General features: G+C 35.4%; 1 protein-coding gene across 3 annotated transcripts; it reads right to left on the bottom strand.

Moving 5' to 3' along the window:
• Nucleotides 1-285: 285 nt before the first annotated feature.
• LOC109062517 (COP9 signalosome complex subunit 8) lies at nt 286-10576 on the bottom strand. Of its 3 annotated transcripts, XM_042763644.1 has the most exons (7): nt 10379-10538; nt 9952-10022; nt 9822-9870; nt 9609-9741; nt 2428-2535; nt 1984-2046; nt 286-1268 (listed from the first exon to the last, which is right to left on the bottom strand). In XM_042763644.1, exons 1-7 carry the CDS (start codon nt 10448-10450, stop codon nt 1189-1191), a joined length of 576 nt encoding a protein of 191 aa, XP_042619578.1. In that variant the 5' UTR covers nt 10451-10538; the 3' UTR covers nt 286-1188. The 3 variants fall into 3 exon arrangements, with proteins under 3 accessions (XP_042619578.1, XP_042619579.1, XP_042619577.1); XM_042763645.1 differs by lacking the exons at nt 286-1268; nt 1984-2046; nt 2428-2535 and adding an exon at nt 5675-7098 and having other exon boundaries at nt 10379-10576; XM_042763643.1 differs by lacking the exons at nt 286-1268; nt 1984-2046; nt 2428-2535; ... (1 more) ...; nt 9952-10022; nt 10379-10538 and adding an exon at nt 5675-7130.
• Between the last annotated feature and the right edge of the window lie 1303 nt (nt 10577-11879).

Here is an 11879-nt window from a genome sequence, read left to right as displayed (position 1 = left end):
ATGGTCCTAAAAGTTCTGAGAAATGTAATAATATATAATATATAATAATATATGGCGCTATCACATTTTACACATTTTACACCTCTTATATCATGCATTGTTTACACACAATATCCCCTTGGGCCAGACACCAAACCTCAATCAGAAACCTAAATAAAATTCCAAAATAATAATATATGCTAAGTCAAAGACTGGATAGGACCAGGCAGGTGCAAACTCTAAATGTAAAATGAGCAAATGCAATATGGAAGATTAAATTCAAAGACAAACATACACTTAAATGGATGAGGTTAATATTCTCAAAGTACCATATGTACCCATTTTTTCAGCGCATATGGATTGCAGTTTTATTCTCAAGCTGAAAGGATGTGACAGTGGCCAACAGCTGGAACGCTTCCTCTCCTTTTTCAAAACCACTGTCTGAGAAACCAGGGAGGCAGTGCAAAACATCTGAATGTCAGACAGACAGAGATGCACTATCAACAAAACACTTGTCAGACAGTGGAAAATATCTTACATACAACTGTGTGCCTCCCAAAATAAGCTGCTGTGTGTTTGCACTGTTAAACAACACCTTTGCTAGTAATAACAAGGTTGTTTGAAACATTTAAGTTTCAAAGACAAAAAAAATTCACTGCAACAACGTAAGAGAATTTTCTTTACATAGTACATAATTGAATACTAGGTCTCAATAATGAGACCAGTGTTAAAAAATGCAAGAGGAAGCCATTTTGATAAACTGATGTGCCAAAATGTATAAAATGACAAAAATGTAATTACACATCTGGACAAATGTGGGGATTGATTCTGATGAGCGATTTTGTACAACAGATGTAAATGGAATTCTTAACCATCATGAACCATCATCTTTGTTGGTATGAATTTACTTAAGAATCAAATTTTTAGCTGTAACATCAAAACAGCCTGAACAATGTGCATACAGTAAAGTATTTATGTCATACTCCAAAGTAGATGTGAAAGTTGTACAAGTAAAATAATTTGGAAACTGTCCTACATCACTGTGGTTCACAAGTTCAAGAAGCAAAACAAAAAAGAAATATGGCGACTCCATCACTGAAGCAGGACAGAAGAGTGTGTGTGAAGTGTCCTGGACACCAGAGTTTTCTTCCATAAAACTGAGTATCTGAGAGGTGGGGAGGAAGAGGATGGAAGAGGATGGAGTGCTTATCAGTTTTCAAGAAAAGCCACGTAGTCAGTAAGTCTGGCCAGCTGTTGTTCGTTTGGAACTAGAGAGACCGGGGGCGGATCTGGAGAGAGGGGAAGGAAGGCAGAAGAGAAACATGAGAGAAGAGGGGATTCCTTCAAGTCCTCTACAGTCTGCTCTATAACACACTGACATACGAATGTAAACAAAGTTACAGATGCAACACATTCTGTAAGTAGGAAAAACGTCATGGCAACTGTGTTGAACTAATAAACATTAGCTTCTTTTAGTAAAAGCTGCTGGTCATTAGGACTGGGAATCATTTCTCAATCATCAGTTATTTAAATGCATTACAGACATCTGCACAGTCTCACAAGGCCCATGCAGAAACCCAGATGCCGCTTGTTCCTGTAAAAACAGTTCTCAAGGGTTACAGACAAACACATAAAAAGCTATGTGCACTAAAACACACAACACCAAGAACAGCATAATTCAGAACGATGAACATAAGGTGACCAAAAACTAATTTTTGTAGTTTACAAAATAGAGGAATCTTTAAGAAACTCTGAGAACCAATCAGGAACAAGCAGGATGAAAGTGGAGTGGGAGTGAAGTCACCAATTCACGTGCTTTTTGTGAAAAAAAAAAATAAGAAGAAAAAAAAATCCAGAACCGTTAACTCATTGGAACAAGCTCTTTGTACAGAGGAGGGGCCCTAAATGAAACCTTATGAAGGAATGAGTCATAGAGTGGAGGAAAAAAAAAAACAAAAAAACATCTGTTCTTCTTGGTAATAAGAAGTGAAACAGTGCCCCCACCTGGTTTCTGTGGCATGATCATCCTGGTGTTTGGATCTGCCTGCCACCCATGACTAACTACACCTAAAGAAAAGAGAAAAATACATTTACATAAAGACAGTAGAGCGTTGTTCAGATTAATCTCTAAAGCAATACAAGTGGCTTTTGCAGAATATCAAGATATCACAGCCAAAGGAAATTACTTTTATTCTAATGATGACTAAACATGTCAAAGTACTCCAAAAGAAAAGTAGGCATGTTTAAATGTATTTTTTCAAAATATATGAAATATTGATTGGAACAGACAGAATAAGCAAAAAATGGGGTATGGCAATGATTTGGTAGGAAAAGTAGAGAAAATACATAGATTATGGATAGAAATATGTACATTATATCAATTATTTAATCGCTAATCCAAAAAAAACCTCAAATATTTTGCAGCACTCAGTGTCTTGGATTATGTACCTTTGACCGCCTCTTCTACAGAGTATCCCACAAAGGCAGCAAAGTCCTCTGCACTGATAGAGGTGTAAGCTTGTGCTACTAGCCCATACGCCCTCCTGCGGGTGGACTCTACAAGAAACACAAAGCACAAGAGAAAAAACAAAAAGATTTTACAAAAGGTGCCAATCTCCCAACACACCTGCAAGCTCTTCCCTTTCACTCTATATTCTGAAAACTTTGCACCATGCTTGCACACACCCAAGCAAGGACAAGCAAAAAAAATAAAATAAAAAAATAAAAAAATAAAAAAAAAAAAAAGGTATACTGGTGACAGTAAAAGTGGTATCACAAACCTTTAAAAAGTGCACTAAATCATTTATTTTTATCTTTCAGTAACCAGTACTGCACATACAAAGGCAAAAGTCATTTGGAGTGTGGAACTGAGAAAAATGACTTTAAAGATTTTTATTTGTCCAGCCAAATTAATTATAAGTAGGACACTGGAAATCTGGCAATTAGATGTTTTAGTAATGAAAATTATTTACATAAAAAAATCTTGAGCTCAAACTTTATTTTTACCAATATTTTTAAGTTACTGTACTCTGCCTTTGCATTGTCTGCAAAAAGAGAGATGTCACGCCAAGGCAAAAGACAGTAACTTCCACATTATCAATAGCTGGTTGCTTATCACCACTTACAAAATCATTATAGTAACACCTGTATAAAATCTAGTGATCATGAGCTATCGCATATACAGTAGTAATGTGACTGTATTAATTGTTTTTCTGACCGTAACAACCAGACACAAAGTTAAACATGCGAGTGGATACCGTTTTGCAACCAATTTATTTGCTTTATATGATTTGTTCCCTAATGTAAAAAAAGGATGACATAGACATAGCCTAATTGGTTTTACACTGATTTGAATGAAAACAGCCTAACCTAAAAGGATGACTTGTGGATTGATGTGAATGCCAGTAAGTAGGAATAATGCTCAGAATGCTTGTGGATTAAACATCCCTGATGGCATTCATTGCCATGAATTTTAGCAGGTTATAAGAAAAGGTCGGATATGGATTTAACTGCAAACTGTTTTTACTGATTTTGTGTGTGATCATGCTAAAAAATTAAAGATTATTTACTGATGCCAAGTTATCTAGTCTTTGCTTTTTCACAGTGCTGTGTTACAGGGAGCAGTTTGGTAAATCGTGATCTCTCTCATTCAATTGTCTAAGTGCTTCAGTGACAGATGCATAAAAGTACACAAGTTACACCATAATTTAAACACGGCAGACTTTAATGGACAGCAAAACAAACGCAGAGTACCGTAACTCAATTTGATCACTCCAAAACAAAGTGAAAGAGCAGTAACTGGTGTTATACGTGCCTTGGGCTTTTCGAAGTTACTTTTAAGACAACCCATTATTTTCTCTTGAAAAAAACAAAATTAACTCAAGATACTTGTGCACATGAATGTCCCAAAAATATCAATAACTCATTTTCGACCAAAAATTGAAGTTACAAGATTATTTATTTTAATTTTTTTAATTTTTTTTAGAAAAAAAAAATATAGACAGAAATATAAAGCAGCTGTTTTTAACACTGATAATAATAAGAAATGTTTCTTAAGCACCAAATTAACATTTTAGAATTTCTGAAGGATCATGTGACACTGAAAACTGCAGTAATGATGACTGCTGAAAATTTGGTTCTGCCATCACAGTAATCATTTATATTTCAAAATATATAAAAATAGATAGTAATTTTAAATTATAATTCACAATATTACCATCAAATAATCAAATAAATGCAGCCTTGGTGTCTGTTTTTTAGTCTTGTGATGTTTTTTTTTAATTATTTATATGGAGTTAATCAATATGCAATTATTGTTTTCGTGGGCACTTCCAAATACCGAGAATAATTATATATTACAAATTATTCAGAATTTGAAATGCATTTTAAGAATACTTTTCCCATCAACTGGTCAAAATGCACAACATGTATGCTGCTTTAACACTGAACCCTGATGTAAACTGCACGCACGAGAGCACATGGAACACGTGAAAATTTGAAAGCACATTCACTCTCTGACACGCAGATGCGCTAAACTGCAGAAAAATGCAGCCCTTACCCTGGAAACCCCATAAATAAAAAAACAGCTGCTACTTTCTAAACATTTAAATAATAAAAATAATATTTATATATTTCCATAATTTTTTTTTTCCATTTTAATCTGGACTACACATGTCCTAGATATTGTTTGAAAGTGTTTTGATTCTTTATTGTTCATTAACACTTTACATTAGGGCTTCATTAGTTACAAACTGCCAATGAAAAATTCTTCTGAACATTCATTAATCTTAGGTATTCCAATTTTTAATAACACATTGTTTTTGATACCGGCATATCCCTACTGTCAATGTATTTGTCACACTTCTGATTATACTGAAGCAGACTTCTACTACTTAAAAAAAACTTAAAGGACCCAGGGGACCTTACAGTAAATACGTGAAAAACAGAGATAAAATTTGGTTTCGGAAAAATAACTTAAACTCCATTATAGCAAACAAAGGAAAATAAGTATGCCTTGACGCCTTAGACACTTCCAACCCCTTTTCAGTCCTTGAACTAAATAAATAGCAACTCTCTTAGCAACAGTGTTTACTAAAAGCTACTTGTATGCAACACCAGGGAGGTCAGCAGTGACTACTGGACCGCCATTTGGAAATTACACACAAGACAAGAACATGTTATACAAGGATGCCCTCTACAGAAAGAAGTTCAGATTTACTCAATGTGTGAAATATGTCTGGTCTTAGCACCTCACCAGCAACAAGTTACATCTGGAGGATTTAAAGGGATTTTTATTTTTTTTGCATGTTGCTTGTTTATTTTTAGTGTTTGTCAATACATGCTAGCCAACCTAACTCACAGTTCCTGATTTCTCTCTCACGCAATCATGAATAGCAAGAGCTGCTGAGCAAGGCAGTGCTGGGGGAGGTGAAAGCGGTGTCCATCTGTCCTATTCTGGTATTCTACCCCCAAGGTCCCCCACTCATATCTCATCCTCTTACCTTTTAAAAATAGCATGTGCCTTTAACCAGAGAAGAAAGTTGAGGGCAGAGAGTGCACAGACTTTACTCGTAAACAGTTACCTAATTTAGTAATTCCAAAATACTCATTTTAAAATGATCCTAACATATGTAATTCAATTTGTACTGTACATTTCATTAAATAAAATACATTTTAAAATAAACTCAAATCTCAATAAATTTGAATATTTTATTTAATATCAAAGCATTAAGTCCACATTTGAGTAAACTGAACATACAGAACTACATAACCACATATTGTAAAATGAGACAACAATGAACTACTGCTGGAGTAAAACATGTAAAAGCAGGAAGATAACGTCTAAAGTGACAACAGCAATTACATTATAAAAAGTATAAAATTGGCACCTAGTTTTTCTGAAATATGCTTACAAACATACAAGTTGAAATACTGACACTGCTTAGCAGTGATATACAAACATTAAACCCTCTTCTTTCTCATAGTCGCTGTCCTTGTTTGATCTTCTTGTCCTTCATCCCATCCTATTTACCCTCGAAGACACTCGCACACCTTCAGTGCAACCCATTCACTCCTATTCCTGATCTTCAGCATCTTCAAATTCCTCATCATCGTCTCCTCCAAAGTCCATCTTGGACAAAAAAGTCTCCACTTGTTCTGTATCCAGAGTAAAATGGTCCATTCTTTCAAAGCCTGGCTCAGGCCTTTCTTCAGCCAGTGAGCTCTTCGCCACGTCCTTTGTCTGGGAGATCAGGTTCTTGGAGGCCAGCAGGAACTCTGCTGCACTGCTTTGCTCCAGTGCCTGCACTGCCCTGTCTGTTAACTCTGTGGCTGCCTGAAGACGATCCCCATAACTCCTGGCCAGACTCCTGAGGGCAGCTATCTTCTCATCCTGCTCCTTGCTTATACGTTCCAAGAGGGCACTCTTACGCTCTTCCAAGGCTGCATACAGAGAATCGAAGCATTCACTAAGCCTTTGCTTGGCACGTTGCGCATTGTCCTGAACAGCTGTGCTGGCCTCCTCCATCTGGTTAAGCAATGCTTGAAGGCGACCATTCACTGCTACAAGAGCGTCGATGGCGTTACTCAGCTCTCCTTTTTGAGCTTGATAGACACTAGCAAGTGGTGACACCTCACAGTCTTTATGTTGGCCAAATACCTTACACATGGAGCAAGTGGGAATTTGGTGAGTCACGCAGTAGATGTTGATCTTCTCATCCTCGTGCTCTTGGCACATTGGCTCCTTGGAGCTTTTGGGTTTTATTGACGTTTCTGTGGTGCTGCCTCCACCTCCACCTTCCTGCTGCTGTTTGTATATGTCAATTATGTTCTCAACTAGAAGATTTCTCTGAAGTCCATGCACGCCATGACGATCAAGAACCACTTCAAAACGACAAGTAGGGCACCGGAAGACACCACCGGAGAAACGATAAGGGTTTCGAGAGTCATAAAGATCACTAGCACATCCTCGACACAGGTTATGTTGACAGGGCAGAATCACCACTGGTTTGGTGAACATGTCCAGACAAATTGGGCAACTTAGCTGTTTCTCAAGGCTCTCCATGGACCCAGGAGACCCCACCAAAGAGGAAGTTCGCTGAATGTCCATGTCAATGGTCGCTTTGTAGCCTTTTGCTGTATAAATTCGATGGCTGTCTCCCCAAAAAAAAAAAAAAAAAAAAAAAAAAAAAAAAAAAAAAAAAAAAAAAGATAAAAATAAGCTGTGGCACAGCAGTAAATGATTCTTTGTAGTTGTCAGATCTGTTCTGGGGCAAAGTGGCCCTGGTCTTTATACTACCCTCAGCCAGTGGGTTACAGCCCATTCCTGCAACCAATCAGAGCCCACATTCCTATCCATTTGTTTTCAAGATCCATTTTTTGGAGAAGCAAAATCCCACCCCTTTAAACCCATGTGTTGTGTCACAATGATACCATAACACCCCTACCCTTTCCTGTACAGTGAGATTTCAATGTTGAAATATTTTTGGGGTGACAAACAAGTTTCATGTCAACAAAACAAACCCTGTCTGTTACAAAACACCCTCTGAATTTTAATTGCTAATTTCTGTCCTGTATAGATTAATTACAATATTTTTTACAAGAAAACAATAAAATGTACACTACGAAATAAGGATTCTATTTTGACTTGCCACCTTAAATAAATGACTAGATACCAAAAAAAAAAAGAATATACAAGTACCGCCGCCTTTCTTTTTATTTTCCTAGTATTCTGAGGATAGTATTTTGAAGATATATTTAAATTTGAGGAACAACCCACAATCATTCAAAATGTGTAATTTTTCAAAATAATTTCTTGTTCAAATGATCTTTGTTTTTAAAAAAAAAAACAAAAAAAAAAACAACTGCTGATGTTTTAAAACACAGTACATAGGGAACCCATGAACACATGGAAAGCGTTATTTTTAGCCTATCCTTGGCCTGGGTGGGTAAGGTGCTGGCCCGTAGAGATCAAATGAAGGCTTTTAGCATGATCCCTGAAGATACTATATTAAATATCAACAAGATTGCAAAATAACTTTTGCTATCTTACTTTCCAACATGATACAACAAAATGTAGCACTTTAATGACAAAGTAACTTCAGACTTTAATTGTCTCTGCAAACAGTCATCATTCAAAGTATTCACACTTGGCCTATGAATATGCGAAGTTAATTACTGAGCTAAGTTTAGTCATAAACCACTTGAAATGGAATCTGGCAGCAAAATACACGCCATTTACCAGCACAGATTTTTCAGATTAATTCATTTTTTTTCTTGCACATCCATCCACATTCAATAGTGACTAAACATTTTATGCTTGTGAAAGAGAAAGATAATCACACAAAACCACACATAACATGTCATGTACAAAGTGTACTGTTGGATGGAAGCGCATGGAGCATTATATCCTGTTACATTGCCTGAATCTGTCTAGGAATTTGTTTAGCAATGCTAAGCATACAATTAGACCTCTCCTTTAACCCAGAACAGACGTTTGTTGGAAACAGAGCATAAAAACAAATTTTTCTTTCTTTTCTTTTTTTTAAGAGAAGATTTTTTTTATAAATAATTTGATGCAAATTACCCTTATTTGTTCAACATTCTAATTTAATTCCAGTTGATGCTTATTTTCTTATCCCGTTTATTAATCAATAAATATCTTAAATTCTCAGAAAATTTTAATTTCCTATCATTGAGGTTAACATACTACTAAATAAAAGCAGTTGCCTGAAAGAGAGCTATATTAACACACAAAAAGATCAACCTCGATGTAAAGTTCAACAAAATTAAAAGAGGAACACTGTATAAAATTAGAAACTATTATGCTGAAAATATAAAAGGTACCTTTACCTTTCTAATTTAGAATTTACTGATGCTCTGAGAATACAATATGGACAGAAACATTTATTTCAAGGCTATTTAGATCAGTGGTTCTCAACCAAGGGGCCACGGAGTGACATAAAGCATTTTCATTTGTTATTTAGAATTTGGCCACAGAGTGACATAAAGCATTTATACAATCTAAATAAATATGTTTAATATGTTAAAATGCACACAACAATATATATTATATATATATATATGTATATATATAATAAAATATATATTAATATATATATATATATATATATATATATATATATATGTTAATATATATTTTTACAAATTCATTTGTGAAAACTTTATAGAACTGAAGCAGCTATTGTGTATATATATATATATATATATATATATATATGATAAATATAAAAACACATATATATATATAATATATACATATATGCACTTACATATACATAAGCATGGTGACCCTACCATATCTTAAATATATATATATAGTTCATAACAAGGATGTGATATTCACACAATAGTTATTGTTTTTATTATAGAACATTCAGTTCTATTATTCACACAATAGTTATTGTTTTTATTATAGAACATTCAGTTCTATAAAGCTTTTGGAAGAAATTTCAGCATGGGGACCCTACCATCTCTTCTATGCCAGTTCACTTCATTATAGATCTCAGACCACAGAGCAATGAAAAACAGCATCCCACTTCATTATAGATCTCATTTCAAGAAAACAGCATAAAATACAGCATAAACCCCAAACTGCATGATCTCAGTACCTCTTAAAGCTTCCATCACAGGGAGAATGCTTTCAGACCACTGGTAAGCAGCAATAGTAGCGTAGATCCCTGGAAAGTCTCGCTGCCAGATACGCTGTCCTACAGCCCATATAGCAGCCAGCTCTGGGTTTGCCTATAATTAAAAACTGTATTAGACACCTGAAATTCATTTTGCTTTATGTTAGACTAACTGAAAGCAAACATAAAACTCACTGTTTTGATTGCATGTGGTATACGTTTCCAAAGGTATCTGGCATTATTCCTGCATAAAGCAAATGACTGTTATGTCAGAATCAACTGATCATATAAATATGAATTAACATTGTACATATAACATACTCACATGTCATTGTGCAGGAGATACAGAACTAGTAACTGGGAATACACTTGAGGCGTAGCAATACCACCAGGAGCCTAGGATACAAGGTAACATGTATTAAAAATTATGGAAATGGCGAATATTAAAGAGAGGAATATAACAATTAACATAAAAACAGTAATACAAACATGCCTGTTATACAATAACAAATAAACACATGCTCAAGGAAAATTATTACTAGCGTTACACACAAAACTTCATAGACATTAACACACACCTTACATTCCGCAATACCATCAATACATTAATATTTATTTTATCTTATACTGTTGTCTAGAGTTGTCTTTACATGACTAGTGCTGTTCAGCTGACAGCCAAGATACCGTAGCAGTTTAGCAGATAACATACATCTGCGGAATAACGGCATTAATAAATAAATGTCTGTTTTTACCTCCAACTCTTGAGTTTCAAACTGCAGCAACATCTTTTCGTCAAGCTCAGCCATCATGACAGACACGGGCATGTTTCACAGGAGCCTCATATGCTAACGGCTAAGGGAAACAAACCCGCTGCTGCTCTGCCTCTGCGATTCCACACTGACACCTGCTGGACTGGAGAACAAGCGACACCACCAGACGCTCCGAATTGTGGGATAGTTGGCCTTACCTATTATTTTTGATGCTTCAGCTGGAAAACAAAACTGTGGGGAGGTTTGGAGACTACTTTGAATCCTATTAAGCATGTATATTGACGCAGAAACCCATTTCAGCATTTTGCTCACTGAACTGGTCTTCTCAGAAGCTCTTATATATATTTAAAATTACACGAAGTCTCAACAAATCAAATTAGGCTGTATTGCAACTGCGATACAAAATTATCAATTTATTAGTCCACGTTTCTTTGGTTTAAACTGCTCCACTTTAGTATACGTTTAATATGTGTAATTTAGTTTAGGCCAACTCTGCTTGCGCCAGTCTTATAAACATTTAGATCAACTTACAGTCGGATCTGTCTATATTTAGACTACCAAGAATAGCAACAGATGCACCACATATGAAACTTATTAGTCTCAGGCTTAGTTTGAAAGGGGAAAACACTATAATGTCAGACGACATTGTATTGGATTACACTATTGAATCAGAATTTGTTAAGGCTCTTAAAGAAGCACAAAATAAGGAGGACTCTACGTGTGTGCAGACCCTTCTCACAAAGGCAAGCAAAGAAAATCCAAATATCATCATAGAGTTGTCAAATGATGATTGGATGAAAGACCCTGATGTCGAGCTCCCCCCAGTTGTACTTTTGGGTAGATAAAACTCAAACATGCTTTTGGTTGATTCTTAAAAAAATATGATTAAATGGTTTCCTACAGTTTGAATTTCACATTTCTTTTCAGAATTAACATATTTTAAATCCCATCACTCAACATATTTAAAACTTCAAAAAATGTCTACATTTTTGTGAGCAAAAAAAAAAAAAAAAAAATTTAAGTAATTTGTATAGGACCCCTTTCGTGTGTGTGATTGTTACAATTCCCAGCATTCTTCCCAGTCTTCCATGTAGACCTTCCAAAATACCATTGTAGAAAAAATTTAATATGCTGCAAACAAAAATGAAATTTAAGCCAAGTCACCTTTATTTATATAGCGCTTCATACAATACATATTGTGTCAAAGCAGCTCTACGGTGTCAAACAGGAAAATGGTTTGTCAATAATGCAAAAGGACAATAACAAACAGTCAATTTTTCAGTTAAGGTCAGTTCATTGATAATTCAGTGATGTCATCATTATCCAGTTCAGCTCTCTTCCAATAAGTGTCTTTGCTATCAAGCGGACAATATTGCCAGAAATTAAGCACTCCCCAACAAAGCAAGCCAAAGGCGACAGTGGCAAGGAACCAAAACTCCATCAGTGACAGAAATGGAGAAATAAACCTTGGGAAACACCTTCA

This window comes from Cyprinus carpio, chromosome A9 (genome assembly GCF_018340385.1).
Source record: "Cyprinus carpio isolate SPL01 chromosome A9, ASM1834038v1, whole genome shotgun sequence".
Taxonomy (NCBI): Eukaryota; Metazoa; Chordata; class Actinopteri; order Cypriniformes; family Cyprinidae; genus Cyprinus; species Cyprinus carpio.
Note: the sequence above shows the minus strand (reverse complement) of the source record. Positions and strands in the feature narration are given on the sequence as shown.

What these genes read in the sequence shown, in the direction of transcription:
- LOC109062517 (XM_042763645.1), bottom strand. Translation starts at nt 10,450, where the DNA reads ATGCCCGTGTCTGTCATGATGGCTGAGCTTGACGAAAAGATGTTGCTG. An exon ending in TATCTCCTGCACAATGACAT is followed by an intron (nt 9,871 to 9,951) that starts GTGAGTATGTTA and finishes TGCTTTATGCAG; the next exon opens with GAATAATGCCAGATACCTTT. An exon ending in TGTGATGGAAGCTTTAAGAG is followed by an intron (nt 7,099 to 9,608) that starts GTACTGAGATCA and finishes AAGGCTACAAAG; the next exon opens with CGACCATTGACATGGACATT.